The sequence below is a fragment of the Leptinotarsa decemlineata genome, unplaced genomic scaffold (genome assembly GCF_025532065.1).
Source record: "Leptinotarsa decemlineata unplaced genomic scaffold, Ldec_3_MD MMD2_P_RNA_scaffold_4, whole genome shotgun sequence".
Taxonomy (NCBI): Eukaryota; Metazoa; Arthropoda; class Insecta; order Coleoptera; family Chrysomelidae; genus Leptinotarsa; species Leptinotarsa decemlineata.
Genome location: NW_027412531.1, coordinates 4,727,630 through 4,747,221, shown reverse-complemented (window position 1 = coordinate 4,747,221; position 19,592 = coordinate 4,727,630). Strand labels below are relative to the sequence as shown.

Genomic DNA, 19,592 nt, shown 5'->3' with positions numbered 1-19,592 from the left:
TCAAATGAAAATTTACACACAATTAATTAAGGAAAAAAAGCAGTAATTATATAAGAAAAGAAACATAATAATAATGAATGCATTATTCACACACCCCTTGCCAGAAGTAGTACAAACAATTCAATGTCACCACATAGTTTTATTTTAATTTTATTTTGTATGGAAAGTAATAGGAAATAGCATCTCAGACTGATGATCTACAAACAGTGAAGTTTATAATATTATGAGAAATTAAAGAAGCATATAGATATATTGAAAAGGTGAGAATTGATGATTATGTATTACAGAAGAATCATTTATATAGATAGACTATACACACGAGATGAAAAGGCAGACTGTGGAGGACGCTCCCAAAACTGCATGAAATTTTTCATTTTTGAAGGTGTGTAAAATGTGCTAGATGTTCATGAGAAATGATGATGATAATAATATGAATTTTGTATGAGGCATGAAATGAAATGCGCATACATGAGGTCTTCGGAGGAAAGACAGGTACGATGTTGTAGAAAGTACGACACAGGAAGTTGTCTTAAGAAAAGACAAATATGATGTTTCAAGATGTAGAAAGTTACTACGTCATGGTAATTATGAAGAAATGTAAGAGAAAATAAATAGAATAATAATATATGCAAAATCTGAGAGATGCAATTTACATGTGGTTTCTAATATATATTTATCAGATATAATTCAATATTCGTCGTTGGTACTAGCCAGGAAAGTAGTTGTTTTCGATAAATATTTCCAATAGCTGTTTATTTTCATTGAAAAGAAAATAAATTGCTATTGCTATTTTCAATTTCCTATTATTCAGTGAAATGTATATCACATGAGGTGACAATTGAATAGGCAGGTGACAAAGACTGTAAGGAATCAGTAAAAAATTGTACAAAAAGAAATTAATGTTAAAATGGGTGTGTCATAAAGAACCAATGAATTTTGAAAGTATGCTAAAGCATAAATCAAAAAGTATGCTTCAAAGTTGAAAAAGAAAGTTTGTAAGGTATCTGCAAGTTATTGTCAAATTAACTTAAAAGTATATTATATGTACTCTAACGAATTAGATTAAACTGTCAAATGATTGTTAACTATAGAATGCAGTGATTTTTGTTGATTTTTTTTATTATCGAATTTAATAGTAACATAACCTAGCTATAAGAATAAAAGTATATCATGAAAGAACTTACTGCCGAATTTCTCTCTTGTTTCATGCAATGGAGGCAACACCACACCCCAAGGCACTTCGAGGCAGTCACTACTCCACTACTCCATCACCACTGTTACGGTTTTCCACTCCAGGACATTCAGCAGATCGTACCATAGACAGCACGATGACCTAGGGAAACATGAAGTTGAATCATCATGGCTCAAATGAATGGACTATAGGAATATCGCAGTCACTAGTGCCATATTCAACCAGAAACAAATACTTACGTTGTTGCGTTACCAGTTGTTCTGAGTAGCTGATAAACAGTTCCTGTGTGGGCAGAAATCATCCACAGACATAATATGTCAATAGAATTGTAATACTCAAAACAATCCAGAATCACCGTCATACCGTTGAGTACCAGGATAATCCAAATCCCAAGCAGCCTACAGAAAATATTTCACTAATAATTTATGAGAACGACGCTAGTTTCATAAATGCTGACACAACAGAACCACAGACGATGATGTTTGAAGTTTCCCAAAAGCTCTCGAAGGGGTAATTTCTATATTCCTGGGCAGCTAATAACTTGATCACACTATTACACGATGAACACACAGATATAAATATATTTCAAAGTGTAAAATCAAAATCACTTCAGTGAACGAAAAATGGCGCTAAATATTCACATATTCATCAAATTATATGTATGTTATATGTCATGTCAAATCGTAAATCTTCTTCTCTATACACAATTGAGAGAATAGGCATGGAACAGAATGACAGATACATTTCACAGAAACCAGAAAAACATGTTCTGGTAATACGAGAAAACGCAAAGCACAACGTAATACGTAATTATAGTCCAGTCCAATTCAGTCCACTGTTACGTTGCCAATGTTTCCATCCAGTTGAGTTGTGGTAGCCGAGCAGCCGTCAACCAAAACAAAGTCAGAACCAAGACACGGAACGCTGTGCGGACAGATTGGTGGAGTGACACGAAGACAGACAAAGTTCAGTGCCGGACTATGACAATATAAGTGTGGGAACTCATAGTTGCAGAATCAATTGGACAATATAGTTTTTTCTAACTTTTATAGGACATATAGTTTGTAATTGAGGTTTATGATCATATTTTAAACCCATTGTTTTTTTTATTATTCAAAATATTTTTATTGAATTGTGAGTTTTCATTTGAATTTCAATTTGTTTTTTTTTGTTTTTCATTACCACCCAGAAAGCTGAGGGCCAGCTTTAACGTGGAGGGGAGATGTGTCAAATATAGAAAATAATCATGAAATGATTCAGATTCATTTGAGTAAATATATGAATTGAAAGATATTCCAACCTCACTTCAATATTTTAACACAAGAACACTCAGTATTCAGAATTCCATCTTTTGATATTTCAAGTTCATAAACATCGAAATTAATCCGATCACAGGATATGGAATATAAAACAATCTCCAAATATGCAAACTTGGCACAGATTGCATGCTGTGCATTTTACCTCAGTACAGTGACCGGATCAAAGTCGCAATGTCAGCGTATAATTCTTTATAAATATTGAGGGAGGTCAAGATCATGGATCAGAGTTAACAGTCAACAGTCAACAGACAGTATTCATTTACGTATCGATTGGGTCATCAGAAATGCAGCACATCTCCTTTTCTTCAATCCTGCTGGGTGGCAGTATAATGTAAGTTTTTTTGATTGTTTTAATGTATTATTTTTATTAACATTTGAGTGTGAGTTAATCCAAAATATATTTTTCGTTTCTGTTACAATAAATATTTAATTAAGTTTTGAATGAGTTCTTTCATTATTTTGGATGAATGAATGAATGGGTGAAACAGCAAATAAAAATCCTCTCGTTAACAGCCAAGCGAGAACTGAGTTGCGACAATAGATCAGCAAGAATCATTGTCTGTTTTTAAATTTTCAATTTTAATTCTAAATATTTATATTAAAAAATCATAACAATACAAAACATGCACTAATTTCCGATGAACTAACTGCTAGTTAGTTCATGATATGAATTGAAATCTCTGAAATAACAAATGGAAATCAAAATTAAAAATAATAGCTGAGAATAGCAATTATATTAGGCAAGAAAAAACCCTGAAAAGAAATTAAAATGAAATAAAGATTGGGCAGAAATTGAAAATTGAACAATTAAAATGAAATAAAAATCAAAAGATTTCAAGCCAAGTCACTTCAAGTTTCGATTGTTAGTACCCACAATTGTCTTAGGGTCATCACCTGAAGACGTCGTGAAGTAACTTGGCTTGAAGTCTTTTTATATTTAATTTTCATTTCATTTTAAGTGTTCAATTTTCAATTTTTTCCTCAATTTTTAGTTCATTGTGATTTCTTTTTAGGTTTTATTCTTGCTTAATATAATTGTTATTTTCATTCATTCTTTTTAATTTCAATTCGTGTTAGGAATCACACGTTAAAAGGTAAGACCTCGTTAATCCTTAGCTCGCACAAGTTTCGACTTCTGAGGGTTGTCGTTCGTAGGGGTGCGACAGATGGTTAACGGAAAAACAGATTTAAACAGACAGAATTCACATTTGTTATTTCAGGGATTTCAATTCATATCGTTTTAGACAATAGAAGTCCGAACTAATGGAATATATCATATTTTTTCATAACGGCCATCAATCGAAAATAACGAAGAAAAAGGACTGTGAGACTTTCAAAAAAACATTCTGTTCAAAGTAAAAAGTTTCAATTAAAAAAGTTATAAGATGGCCATTCAAAATGGAGGTTACTCTTCATGGTCAATTGATGATTCGTATGTTCTGTATTTCATTGAAGTCTTCAAAATACTAAGAAATATTGAAAGAGTCAGATTGTTATTGCAATTACCAGAGTATAAATAGTTCATTATTTAAATTACTATAAATTAAAATATCTGTGACAAAAAATATAAAAAAAAATCGCCCGAGCAGGGACTTGAACCCTGGACCCTTGGATTAAAAGTCCAATGCTCTACCGACTGAGCTACCCGGGCTACTTGTGAGTAGGGAAAAAAATTACTAATATCAATCTAATTTCGTATATTTGAAAAATAATGAACTTTGTTTTAATTGAAAGAGATATATTTTTTCAAGAGAGATTAATTTGTGGGTGAGGTTTTCACTTTCTACTTCTCCATCTTTGGAGGATTCCTACATATTTTTTTTCGTATGATGAACTTTATTAATCTTTAAGAATATCTGGGCCGTTTCATTTGGGTATGATTTTTTTTTATAATCAGCTGGGATATTTTCTTGATCATCTGAATAAAAACGATAACATTACTCTTTGAAAAAAATGTTGGATTAACGGTCCGGTTTACCATATGAAGTGTATTAAAGCTACCTATATTCCAGGATAATTCAAGCCGCGAATGAGTGATATACCTATTTGCCTTCCATTTATATCTATGAGGAATTCATTCCCTAATCTGTACGAGATACGAAATGAAAGAATGAGAAACCATAGAATTAATGAGGCATTTCACGTTCACTAGCTAGATTATCATACTTACTATCATCAATTTTCTATTTTTTTTTCTATATTAGATAGTCGTTTCGGATTTTTTTCAGATTTTTTCCATTACCTACATATTCCATTCCACATCCAGATAATGCCAGTAAAAAAAATTACTTTGGGAAATAAAGGTTTCGGCTTTTAACATCTCCACTTTTTTTGTATAATTGTATAAGAATAGAGAAAACTTTCCTTTTCTTTCTCTAAAAATTAATTTCTTCGAAAAATATACCCCTTTCAATTTGGACAAAATGTCTATGGCTGGGATTTAATCAAATAAGCGAATGAATGTCATTATGCAGTATCATCGATGACATGAATAGATTAAACTCATTCGTGACATTAGGTCCTAATTTTATGAATGAATTCAGTACTTCATCTTGTAATGTTGTCCAGATTTGGTGCTGAAGAAGCGATGAGGCAAGTGTCTTATGCCGAAACATCGAATATTCACCAGTGAGGATGACAGTGTTCCTTGTGTTCCACATACCAAGCCAAAGCCTTTTTTTCCAAAAAATTAATCTCTCCTGGAATACACCCCTTTCAGATAAACAACTCTTCCATTCAAGTTGTTTTTTAATGCAATTGAAAATGTTTGGGTTGCACTGATACTAGGAATTGTATTATCTAATGAAGTTATTTTACATGGTTCATTTACATTTACAATTCCAGAAAACAGACTTTTTTCTTCTTCCAAAAAAGATCGCCAATCACGTCGATTGTATGTCCATAGTGTGAAGACAATGTTGTTTGTGTTGCTGTAATTAAGGTAATGACAGTTTTAATTTATTGAAGTCACACAAATTCAATATGTTGACTTGACTACTCTGGTATCTATTTCCAATTTGAAATATATCCTATTTATTCATAGGGTTTCTGTACACTCTATAGAATCTACAAAAAAGTTGTTGAATAACCCATTTCCAATTCACACAATATTTTATTTATATTCAATTTATATTTATACATACCTACTCAATCAAAAACAAAAAATTATGTTATATAAGAGTTTAGTAGAGCCCCATCTGAGATATGGTATAATTGGTTGGGGTGGAGTGTCGAAAACTCATGTACATTCTCTTGAGGTTATGCAGAAGAGAGTTATCAGATGTATCCTACGGAAGGGTTACGACTACCCGAGCGATCTACTTGATTCAAAATCTAGAATATTCGATCCCAGACAGCTGTTCTTTTATAAATATTACTGCTGTACAGCATAAAAACACCATGAATATGCTACACGTCGGAATCATAGTATCGTCATACCATTAATGCTCAAATCAGTTGGGCAGAAATCCTTCCGGTATTTTGGACCAAAACTCTAGAGTTTTCTTCCTGAAAATTCAAGATGCGAAACAAATATCAAAAAATGTATGACAAAGATTGAATTATTTGTCAAGAATATACCTACCACGCGCAGAGATACGTAGACAAATATAAATTCAAATACTTACTTCCACGATTGTGAATATATATTGTGTATTAATTTTTTTCTAGCCTGGAACCCTCATGATTAAAATCTCTATATCTATTGATTGTTTAATTTATTTATATTATGTCCAAATGTGTCCAGTTCACAGTTATGTTTTTATCCATACTTAGTACCCATTCAATACATTAGTTTATTTTGATTATTCATATTCTGTTCAAATATGTCCAGTTTGAACTTATATTCTTATCTATATCTAGTACTCATTTCTATACATGTCTATATCTACATGTATATTTACTGTAAACAATCCTAAGAAAGTGAATAAATACATATTATTGGGTATCATCCTGATGGAAATCATAATTGTTCAGATGTGCTTACTACATCACAAATTTAACTGTTATTCACTTTATGAATCTTCCTTTTTTCGACATGGCATGCTGCAATGTCCAGAATAAGTGCTAATGGATGCGAAACATTTACCGCTTTGATAGTTATCTCTCAATTTACTATACCCCTTATCGGAAATTGCGCTGCTATTGCTATTGCTATTGCTATTGTTTCACCTGTAAAATCGGATCAAGAGCAAGAACTTTTCAGTTGTCCAACTTTTGATCCTGTTGCAAGAAGGCTTGGTGGTGAAGCCAAAAAGCGATTTATTACCTCTTCAAGAGCATGATATTTCCCGAATCTACTTAGCACCAAACTCTTGAGCGGCAGAAGCAGAATATGCATCAGAAGACAAATGATAATTTACCTAAACCGGAGGAAAACATTCATAGTGAATTAAATATATTGTCATGTATGAGTGACTCACAGATCCCCTCCTAAGGAAAGGTTACTGCGGTCATCCCTAATAGCACACAACATCCTCTGGACGTCCCATTTAGGTCCATTTCTAGTCAAGATGTCCGTGGGCTATAAAGGTACGTCCTGTGAATGTCAAATATTTTGACGTTGATAGGACGTACACCACGAACGTCCATTTTTTTGTCCAATTTATGTTCAATGTACAATTGGGGTCCGTCAAAGGACGTTTTTAAAGCGTTCTTGATGGACATGGTTGGTAGTATGACTGGCTCTAACACTGGTAAACCCGTAGATGGCGAACGAACAAAAAAACACGGAAATAGTTGGAATTTGGGACCGTAATGTTAAATTGTGTGTTCAGCCCGCTAAAACAAAAATCGATTAATTCTAGTGTAGTAAATTGTATAACCACATTTTTTGAAGAACAAGAACAAATTGGCGAAACAAAACTATAAAACTGCTAAGGTGAGTGAAAACTTTGTAATTATATATAATTACACATTTTAAGGTTAGAAAAAATGTCGAGAAGAAAACTTTATGTTTCTAAGCGTTACCAAAATCGAATTGCTGAGGAATATATCGTGAATCTCATAATAAATAACGATTCTAGTTCTCCTGAGGTATCTGGTGGCGATCGAGCAACAGGTAGTCAATGTTCTTCCAACAACCAAGTGATGATAGATCATAATGATGGTACTGTTTTTTAGAATGTTTTTTTATAATCAGAATTAGCTGTATCTTTGAATCATGATTTCCAAATTCTAATGGAAACTGACCATAGTGAATCTGCTGATGAGTTGATAAATGGCTCAGCGATAATGCAAAGTACTATTGGTTCTGGCATTGACAAATCCCTCTGTACTAATAATTTCACACAGAGGTTATCGAGTTTTGCTGTTACATATCAAATACCCCATAACAGTAAAAGATTGAACAAAGCCATCAGAACATGTGAGTCAACTTTACAATCATGGGAGCATCACTGAATTTCAACATTCAGGAATGCAACTTATGGTAGAGAATTCACACTTGTGAATCATAATGGTGGCGATCAAAAGTTAAATTTATTGGTGATTTGTGATTGAGAAATAAGGTCCCTTCATCTAACATGTACTATTCTGTATCTATCAATCAATATTCCTTTATACTAATTGGAAATTCAAGCATTCTTTTTTACGAGGATATACAACAGATCCTCTTATATAACTCCTTCAATTTGTTTCATGTATATGTATACTAGCTTTAACCTGCGGCTTCGCTCGAATTAATGCCAGTAAATAAGTACGATAGAAATGAATCAATATGAGAACTATATTTTACTGCTTGGCTGGGATTATCAAATTTTGAAAATTTTCAAGAAAATTATTATAAAAACTATTATAAAATTATAACCAAAACTAACCTAACTTAACCTAACCTAACCTAACCAACAAATTAGCTAGATTTTGAGATTTTTTGACAAACAATTTTTGATCACTTTTTAAAAATTATTACCTAACCTAACATAACCTAACCTAACCTAAACTAACCTAACCCAACCAACAAATTAGATAGATTTTGAGATTTTTTTGACAAACAATGTTTTATCTTACACACAAAAAAATCAATCAAAAATATCCTATGTTACTTCTACTACCTCCAAGAACATGTGTACAAAATTTCATGATGATCGGTTGAGTAGTTTTCGCGTGAAACCGTAACAAACAAACTTAAAATCTCATTTATAATATTAGTAGGGATTGTTTCTAATTATTTTAGTTCACCGGAATTCAGCCATTACCAGCACATTATCTGGGACTGCTCATGGGTCCCATTAGGTACAGAAAGGTGGCTGTCTAATAAAACATTTTCATCTTGCTCATTAAGCTCTTCCTCAATTTCTGAAGAAAAAGATAATTTGAAAAGTGCTACTGTGACGTAAAACAAGGAATTTTGTCAATGTTGTCCTTAACACAAATATGAACCATCTACTACAGCTATGAATCGGAATTTTGTTTTTCTTTTTGAAATTAATAGTCAATTATAGGTCTGATCAAGCAAATAACTAGGAAAATTTCAATGATAGAAATTGGACTAGGAGAAATAAGAACAAGAATCGAACTAATGGATCAAATGAATGAAAGAGACGAAGCTGAAGACTAATGTAGATGTTTGGAACTAATTTAATTTGCCTGCTGATGATATTGAAAGTGTATCATCCTCCGGAGATTATTTTAAAGTTCAGAACAATATGAAAAAATATGTGAGTTTCAATATAATTTGAAAAGAAAAGAAGGAAAGATTATTTGAAATAGACAAAAATGTAAAAAACTAATGATTTTCACTATAAGGGTTTTACAAAAACCGCGACACGTGTTTCGCTATACAATAGCTTCTTCAAGCATAACTAAAAGTTACTTCTAAATTAAACCTCATATACTATAACCTAGTACCTATTCGTCTATCTAAGTAATAAATCTACCTGAAAAATATACCTGAAATAGTCAGGTATCAATACATTTTTCGAAAGTCTACATGTAAATATACCTTACTATTATTACCTGCGTATGAACAAATTCAATAAAGGCGAATTATTCAATTCAGTTTGATCGTTCATAAGATGGTGAGAGTTTTTGAATTTGTTTATTTTCATATTCTGCAACAAGTTAAGTTTCAAACCTTTCTTCTGGAAATGAAGGGGTTTGTATTCATGGTCGAACTCATGTCCCTCTGAGATTAAATGACTGGCATATGTGGAATTTATTTTTCCGTTCTGAAAACTATATTTCTGTTCCTTTATGAGGGTTTTGAACGTTCTTCCAGTTTGACCTATATAAAACATCGCGCATGACCCACACGTTAATTTATACACTCCTAATTTTCCTAAAACTGAACTTTTATCTTTGTTATTTTTAATGTGCATGTCCAAGTTGTTGTTGGTTTTGAAAGCAGTATTTACACCTTTGCTATGCAGAAAATCTGAAATATTTGTAGTGGGTTGGCCTAAGTAAGTTAAGGTTCTATAACTTTTATCGTCTTCTCTTCGAGTTGGGTAAACTTCTTTCAAAGCTTGACTGTATAACTTCTTTGATAATAAAGAATGTATCAGACCACTCTCATAATCATTGTTGACTGCTATTTGCTTTATTATATTCAGTTCTTTATTGAAATTCGCTTCTGACAAGGGTACATTTATCAGTCTGTGGATCATACTGTTGAAAGCTGCTACCTTATGCTGATATGGGTGGGTGAACGAATTATGAATGATAATATCTGTATGTGCCGCTTTACGATAAATTGAAAAAACATATTTGTTGTTAACTTTTGCTATTGTCAAATCCAAAAAATGTATGGATTCGTCCTGTTCCATCTCCACTGTGAATGTTGTAGTGCCCTTTACATAATTGTACTTATTCTTTAAAATATTTATTTATGTATATACACCTTGTACATTAATCATTTTCATTTATAACTAGGTCAACTACGTTTTGCTAATACTGCAAATATATTCATGTAGGATATGCAAACTGTATCGATAATGAACGATTTGTCAATTATAAATCAGAATGAGAAGAAAGACAATAGACTGAAGTGAAAACTCCATCAGCTTTTTAATTTTCACGTCCTTTCTTATGAAACAACCTTTACATAGCGATCCTGCCAGGATTGAAAACTAAGGATCCTATATTCACAATATGTACAATAGATGAGTTCAAAGAAAAGGGTATAAACACATTGAAAAATTTAAATATAATACTATATGATGAACCCACAATTATCACAAATAGAAGCGACTTATAACAGAGTACCACGATCATCCACTTTTTGGTGGTCACTGTAGACAGAAGCGGCTCTTGAAGAAAATCAGGACCAAGTTTCTTTGGAAAAATATGTCTAAGGAAATAGCCAACTATGTAAGACCTTGTCAAAAATGCCAAATAAATAAAGGTAAAATTGGTCATAGGGAACCATTGGTGATTACACCAACGCCTCAACGGCCATTTGATATTACGTGTATAGACACCATAGGATCATTTCCTAAAACATCTGACGGTAATTGTTATGCGGTTACAGCTCAGTGCGAATTAACAAAATACGTTGTTATAGCGCCTGTAACTAATAAAGACGCCTTAACTATCGCAAGGGCAATAGTTGATAACTTCATTTTGGTTTATGGTCCTATGCGCGAAATACGGACTGATATGGGAACTGAATATAAAAACGAGGTATTAAAACAAGTGTGTAAACTACTAGATATCCAACAAAATGCCTTGATTTAAACACTAGAGACTTGGTTACGATAACAAACGAAAATAGATCAAAGTTTGATCATTGGTATAAAGGCCCATACTCAATCGTTAGTTGTGACAATGTCAATTGTGATCTAAAAAACCTTAAAGAAAATAAAATTGCGACAGTGCATAAAAACAGAGTGCAGTTATATATATAGTGAGAAATAAAATAAATAAATAATGCGTGGTTCAGACTATTAAATTACTGTAGACGTATCTGTAATTTAAGTAAGTATTACTAATAAGTATGGATAATGAAATAATTTTGGGTAGTATCTATTTTTAGTAGTTTTAGGAGAAGGGGATCAAAAAAAAAAGAGTTTTTCATTTTGTTTATACTGAATAATAGATCAGGTTGTGCAATTTTTATGTGTAATTCTAAAATGATCGGCAATACATGACCCCTATTTTCTTTTGTAGCTGTAAGAATGAATGACCTTCATTTTCGGCCGGAATGAAGTTCATTCTTCTAAAAGGGGGAGATGTAGTGCCCTTTAGATAATTTATTTATGTATATACACCTTATACATTAATCATTTTCATTTATAACTAGGTCAACTACGTTTTGCTAATATTGCAAATATATTCATGTAGGATATGCAAACTGTATCGATAATGAACGATTTGTCAATTGTAAATCAGAATGAGAAGAAAGACAATAGACTGAAGTGAAAACTCCATCAGTTTTTTAATTTTCACGTCCTTCCTTATGAAACAACCTTTACAATGTGATAGATGGGTGAAGAGAATTTATGAACTTCAAAAAGTTTGTCAACTGACTGTTCGTTCCCGTGAAACATACCAGAATATCATCCACATATCTATACCAATACCGAAAACTTCTTACCAGTGGGTTACTGTGTATTCTTCTCTCCAAATCGTTCATGAAAATCTCTGCCAGAATAGGACTAAGTGGGTTTCCCATTATGAGACCTTTGCACGATGAGTAAAACTTGTCATTGAATTGGAAGTAATTCTGTGACAAACATACCGAAAGCAAGTCTAATATTTCATTTTTCACTACTGGATTGATAGAGTTTTTGTCCAATAGATTCTCCACCAAAGTAATCGTTTCATTCGGAGGGATACTAGGAAAAAGATTCTTTACATCGAATGAAATCAATTTGGCATTATCCGGGAGTGTAATATCTTGAATTTCATTGATCAAATGGTATGAATTCTTCAAACTGAATTTTAATTTGAAATTGGTGTGGTTTTGAATGATTGCAATGAGTTTTTCGGATATTTTAACTGAAGGAGCCGTGACGAAAGAAACTACCGGTCTTATCGGGTAGTTATCTTTGTGTAATTTAACCAATGAATACAATTTCGGTGGTTGTGGGTTCACGACTAACGATCTGAATTTTTCCTTCTCATCCATGACACAATGAATATTTTTAAAAGTTTCCTTGACTTCTTTCTGATTTAAATGGACAAAAATGTATTTACTTCAATCTATTGATTCTAAAAGCTATATGATTAACTAAATATGTATTTAACTACATATGTAGTTAGTCATATAGCTTTTTGAACAGTCATTGGCAAATTTTTAAATTTGTTTGATGTTGAAATATGTGATCTCAGTATTAAAACTCATTTTTTTTCTCAGATGAAGCGGTTTTCAAAAGTGGGGGGTGACACACCATATGAATTTTTGAAAAGGGTTCGATTGGTACCCTGCAATCTTGAAAGAGCCGTGTCGCCCTGAAATGTTGAATCTGGCAAATACCCGTTGAAAAACAGAATTATATCCACGGAAAAAATCCAAATTATATTTCAAATATAACTTTTTACGTCCCACGGACCTCTATTGAACGTCAACTGAACTGAAAATGTAGTCTTAATATGGACCATTCTAATCCAGCATATGTCCTTGAAGCACGTACAGATTATCTCCATGCCGGAAGTTCAGATAATGTTCAACATCAGGACATTTGTACGTCTCAAGAATGTCCATTGGACGTCCATTGTACCAAAACTGTACATCAGAGGGAAGTACTGAATATCCGGAGAGGACGTCGCAATATAACGTCCATGGGACTAAGTTGTGCTATTAGGGATTGAAGTGATAATCTTGGACCTTGAACATTCGACAACCTCAACATCGACCAATCAACTGAAATCTCTTCAATACGTCGTTATGGCTGTGTCGTAGATGGTATTCCAAAAAAATAGGTACAATTCCTGAACTTCCAGCTTGTATGGTTACAGGTTACCTGAGGAGCGGCTGGAGGGTTCGGTCGGTACCCTGCAATCTTGAAAGAGTCGTGTCCCCCTGAAATTTTGAATCTGGCAAATACCCGTTGAAAAAACTACTTTGCTGGTACATCGAATTATATCTGCCTGATATTTTTCTTACGAATGTCTGTCCTCTGTGAGGAAATTTTCGTAGATATAATTCAATGTTCGTCATGGTAATAATCAGGGAAGTGGTCAGTCGTTTTCGATCAGCCATTCACCAGATTCTACTGTAAGTGTGTTTTTTCAAAAATATATGGTTGTAATGTCTGAAAAAAAAATTCTGAATGTTTTTAAAAGCGGTAATTAAGGAATTCATTGATCGAATAAATTTTGAATACATTTCGGTTCTAACTCGTGTGGCAGAGAAATATTGTTCATATTAAACTTTCGAAAGATATAAATAGGTGAGCCAGTGAAAGTGAATCGTAAATAAATGGACCAAAGATTCAGCAAAGTGTAAATGAGGAGTCACAGTATTATGTATAGTATATTCTGGGTGTCGGCTTCGGGCCAAAGTATACAATATCTAGACGTTGTTCATACGACGTCACTTTTCATCCGCAGACGCCTTGTCTGATATTTCATTTGATTTATAAACTTGTCATACGCCCATTATTACAATGTGTTTTTGTCCATTCAATGGGTTCGTTCTTATTTTTCCAAAACTCGAAGTACCTCTTTTCCACAAAAAAAAACACATTGAATCCATTCCTAGTTGAAAAATATTCATTGGGTTGTTGTGTTGATTCAACGTCTGTCAGAATATCTATTTTTCCGTTAATCAGCTGTCGCCCCCATTCAAACGACAACTCTCAGAAGTTGGGTAACTTGTCTTACCTTTTAACGTGTAACACGGTTGTAGAATCATCCCAGCTTCAACCAGATAAATTCTCTCGAGAAAAGTATCTGGTCGAGGCGGGAATCGAACCCACGGCCTATCGATCGTGAGTCGGGCGCACTACCACCGCAGCCAATTCCACAACAATGGCAATATGGCAGACTATATTTTTTAATAACAATAATAATAATAATTTCTATTATCCTGTAAGATACTCAAAAAGGTACATTATGTAGGATTAGTTTAAAAACAGCTTAAAAGTAAAACTAAAAATGAGACAATTCACTAAGAGTAACACATTCATTGAATTTTTCATTTTATTGTTCAATCATTTTCTGAAGGGAGTAACAGGTTTTCTCTAGTAGGAAATACTTAAGTGTAATTTTGAAGCTGTGGATAGTACTAGAGTTTTTCAGTTCAAGTGGTAGCAGATTAAATAATCTGAGCTCTATCACATTGGGGGGATTGTAAGTCAGTGGTCAGTGCATTTTTACAATATGACAAATGAAAGTCTGTCTTGCACCTGGTATCAATAGAAGGCACATTTTCATTTTTTATGAAACAGTCACGGTTATCATATATAAAAACACATAATTCGAATATATACAGGCATGGCAACGTTGGTATTTCAAAATTTAAAAAAATGCTTTTACAGCTTGTATTTCTTGAGACTCCTGCTATACATATTATAATCTTTTTCTGGGCGACAAAAACATCTTTGCAGAAGAGGAAGCTCCCCAGAAAGTAATACCATACCGAAGACGCAATTCGACTTAAGCATGATCAGCTGTTTCTGGTCTAAAATATGACGAAGGTTTCTCAGAAGATAATTCATGGAGTTCAATTTTGATATAACTGTTTTAAAATGAGCTTTCCAGCTGAGAAATTCATCAAAGTGTACATATAAAAACTTCACCATGGAGCAAGTTGAAACTGGCTATTGGGCATCGTCAGTACCGGGCAGGCGGTACTCGATTGAAGACAGAATGAGAAAAACCAAGAAAGTACTTGTTAAAATATAGGCTGAAACAGCTGTCTACCGGTGGCTCTTAAATTGAAATCAATATGGGAATGATCAAAAAGTACTTATCTATTTATTTTTTGATTTTCATGGAATTATTTTGCAGCAGCTTGACTGCATTAACCTTTCTAGATTTCATATCATTTCTAGAAACATGTGGATTCGTTTTCCGATGGCATTTTAGGTTAGCTTTCCAAATTTCTGCTACCGCAGTTGTCGGTTGAATGGTCAAACCACCAACACTGACATGAAAACTTGTCAAGTTGACTTGGGTGTCACACCAATAGGTGGTTCCACTTATGTTTCGCTTGCGTTTACGCAGCTATTTTTATCAAGTACTTTCTTGGTTTTTTTTGTCTTCAATCGAGGACCGCCTGCCTGGTACTGACGATGCCCAATAGGCTTAAACAGCTGTCTACCGGTGGCTCCTAAACTGTCAAGAGGTTTCTTCCGGAAATGATTCACATAAGTTAAAATAATAATAACTTGAACATAAAAATCATTGATACAAAATTTAAGTCAAATTTACAATTATATTTTAACTTTCGATCAATAAAATGAAACAAATAATATCAATATAAAAAAAATATAGATCATTTACATCATTGAAATCTCACTGTATTTGCAAATATTTTAATAATCACATTTTCTCTGATGCTGTGACAAAATTTTCGACGTCACATTTGCATTTGACTTTTCGACTTTTTTATGTTTGGATTTATTTTATGCCTTTTCATATTTTAAACTAACTTTGTTTCATTACTATATAATGTTTGCTTCATATTTTTTTTGTAGATATTCTTGATAGAGGAAAATATAAATTTCCGAAAGCTTGAATAGCAGAAAATAGTATTTCTATAGCCCACAGAGATCTGACTGAAATACACACTCAAAAATTACCTACCCACATTCGCCTCGGTATTTCTACGAGAAATGAAGAGAGTTAGGGAAAAACTTCCAGCACAGTTATATGTGAGTCCATGAGGAGCATATTCCAAAATTATTTTGAAATATACACGGTGACTCCCAAGAAAGTTACATACCAAAGTTATATTTTTTTCTTATGGAATACCCTATATTTTTTATATTTTTAGATACTATAGACAAAATAAAGGTGAGTTACTATACTATTTCCCATACTAAAAACCGACCGTTTCTGAGAAATTTCGAAAAATTCAAAAATACAGACCATAAAAAATTGTTTTCACCTGTAACGACTAACGAGCTGCTCGTGATTAAATGTACTGCTTAGCTCAAAGGTTAAAGTTAACTACCATATGCAATATTATTCTGAGTGGCGAAAAAAATTGCCTCAAAATTTGGACACACATTTAATTAAATAACTTCTTGAAGTTGAATGGAACATTTAGTGATGTAATTTGACGCAGGAGTAGATTCCTTTGAAAACTGTATTAGGATTCCCTATACCTACCTATGAACATTGGTACAATACATTTACAAAAATTGGAAAAGGATGTGTTCAACCAACACGGTGTGCCCATTTTTTTACATAACCATCGTATGAAACACCCTCAACAAAGTTGTAAATCTATCCATCCATTTATATCTCAATATTACTCACACGCACAATTTTGTAGCATCCCTGATGATGGAAACAATTTATTAAATTTCCGAAAGCTTGGACAAACTTAAAAGAGTACTCTTTCATTGGCTCCAAAGTATGGCACCACTTTTGGACTTCACCATATATATAGGATTATTTTTCTGAATCATACTTTTCATGAACTTTCCGAAAATTGAAATGCCATACTGTAAGAAATCCTTTTATTTTATTTTTACATCGCAGCTTGCGTATCACGGTCTTTCGTACCATGGTCACAGTATGGCGTATTTTTTTCAAATTATAATCGTATTAGAACAATCTGATTTCATTTATGCCATACTGTGATAAATAAATCATGGCTTCTATAGGCGTGTTTCAAAAACTGTTAAAAAATACCAATTTTCAAGTATGGCACCACTTTGATACTGCACTAGGAATATGACGAATATAATTTTGCCTCACTATAGCATAAACTGACCATGATTTACCTACCATACTAAATAGTTTTTAGACTTTCGGATAATGACATGTTTAAGATAGGTATGACGGGTATTTTAGGTAAAACCTCGTTAGTCCTTAGCTCGCGCAAGTTTCGACTTCTGAGGGTTGTCGTTCATAGGGGTGCCACAAGCAGTTAACGGAAACGTGTCTACGAAACTCAACATACAACAAATAAATTAATTATTTGGGTATGTTGGGTCGTTGGGCGGTGAACGAGCAATGTCTCGGGAAGGGGGGGGTCAATCGCCCCCCCTCTGGATCCGTCCTTGGTGGTAGGTAATGTAATGCCTCTTTGACTCACTTCACAGTTGAGCGGTTGATAATCTAATTTTTAACAGTCGAATTTGTGTTTTGGAGCCTCCATTTCTTATTATCAGATAAGTCGAACTTTTTGTGTAATTTCTTCAGTTCTTCTATGATAGAGTTTTGGATATTTTCATAGTTTCAAGAAATAATTAGCATTCGTGAGAGGACTCGAATAACAGGTGTTATCCAACTTATTTTGTCAAAACCACATTTTGAAAATCAAATGACTGTTTGGTCTACAGCGGTCAGTTCACAGGTTAACGCAGTGGATCATGAACCACTGTGTACCCAACATCAAACTATAGAGAGTCATCTGAGACAATTTTGTGTTCTCCAATTAAACCTAATTCAAAACACATCCAATTGAAATATTTTAAGAACAACGATTCATTTCACAGAAGTTTTGATTAGGTTTAATGGATTTGCGATTACAGGGCTTACATTTGAACTTTCTATGCCAATTTTGTTGATTTTGTTACAGAAAATGTCTCAAAGAAAAAGTTTCGAGAGAAAAACTGGAAAGCACAACCAGGCCCAGATAGAAACCGCGTTTCAACTGATTGAAGGCGGTTCGAGTATCCGCCAAGCTGCGACAAAAATTGGTATTTCTTTCACGACATTACAACGTTATAATGAAAGAAGAAGGGCTGCTGAACCTAATGTGCAGCTGCGTTCAACTCCAAATTATGCTGTTAATAAAATGTTTTCCGACTAGCAAGAAGAAGTATTGAAAGCCTATTACAAGAAATGTGCGCTATTATTTTACGGTCTTTCATCAAAATATTGTCGTCAAGTAGCGTATCAAATAGCCATGAATAATAATCTCAAAATACCACCCAATTGGAAAGCGGAGAAGTTTGCGGGGATTGACTGGTTCCGATATTTTCGCCAACGGCATCCCGATTTGAGTTTAAGAAAACCGGAGGCTTGCAGTCTCGCAAGGGCAACGGGTTTTGATGAAGAGACTGTCAAAACATGTTTTGACAATTTGGAAAAAGTAATCCAGCGTAGTCCAGCTTTTGCCGATGGAACTCGGATATACAACTTAGATGAAACAGGAACGACCACGGTGCAGAAAACCCAGAGAGTCATTAGGCCGAAAGGCCACAAGAACATTATGCACAACTTGCTGCATTATTAGTGCTGGTGGTCAAGCATTGCCACCTACCATTATTTTCCCCCGAAAAAAAGTCAATAACAGAATGACTTTTGGGACACCACCAACCCGAAGATGTTGCACTTCGGGTTGGATGACCAGTGAGCTGTTCGTTGGAGTAATGGGGCATTTCATCAAGCACAGCCACAGCACGCCGGATAATCCCAGTATTCTGATAATGGACAGCCACGAATCCCACTCAAGTATAGAGGCGCTTGACTCAGCAAAACAATCCGGGGTTACTCTCCTTACATTTCATCCACATACATCAGCAAGAATGCAGCCCTTGGATGTGGGAGTTTTTGGTCCGTTCAAGAGTTATTACCACAATGCTATGGACTCTTGGTTGATGCGCCATCCAGGTTGCCCAGTTAGCATATACGATAAATATTACTAGAGTTTTTTTCCCAACACCGAATCGTTATTTTTAACACCTCGACACGTGTTTCGATCACCAAGTGATCATCTTTGAAGAGGAAGATTAAAACTGAATCTTTTCTCTTTGAAGATGATCACTTGGTGATCGAAACACGTGTCGAGGTGTTAAAAATAACGATTTGGTGTTGGGGAAAAAACTCCAGTAATATTCATTACCACACCAAAGGTTCCAAACAGTGCATCATAAGTACCATATACGATGTTGGAGAATTTATTGAAATAGCTTTTACAAAATCAGTGACCATTTCCAACATAACGAAAGCCTATCAGAAAACTGGAATATGCCCTTTTGACAGGGATATATTCTCCAGTGATGATTTCTTGCCCAGCA

General features: G+C 33.8%; 1 protein-coding gene, 1 long non-coding RNA gene and 1 other non-coding gene across 3 annotated transcripts; 1 reads left to right on the top strand and 2 right to left on the bottom strand.

Moving 5' to 3' along the window:
• Positions 1–738: 738 nt before the first annotated feature.
• Positions 739–2,364, bottom strand: LOC141487576 (uncharacterized). Its single transcript, XR_012468450.1, has 2 exons — positions 1,432–2,364; positions 739–1,333 (listed from the first exon to the last, which is right to left on the bottom strand). It is a non-coding gene; the product is annotated as an uncharacterized lncRNA (long non-coding RNA).
• A 1,725-nt stretch (positions 2,365–4,089) lies between these two features.
• Positions 4,090–4,162, bottom strand: TRNAK-UUU (transfer RNA lysine (anticodon UUU)). Its single transcript has one exon. It is a non-coding gene; the product is annotated as a tRNA-Lys (tRNA).
• A 14,554-nt stretch (positions 4,163–18,716) lies between these two features.
• On the top strand, positions 18,717–19,220 carry LOC141487522 (uncharacterized). The gene has a single exon (XM_074186599.1). The coding sequence runs from the start codon at positions 18,717–18,719 to the stop codon at positions 19,218–19,220; it is 504 nt and encodes a 167-aa protein (XP_074042700.1).
• Positions 19,221–19,592: the final 372 nt, after the last annotated feature.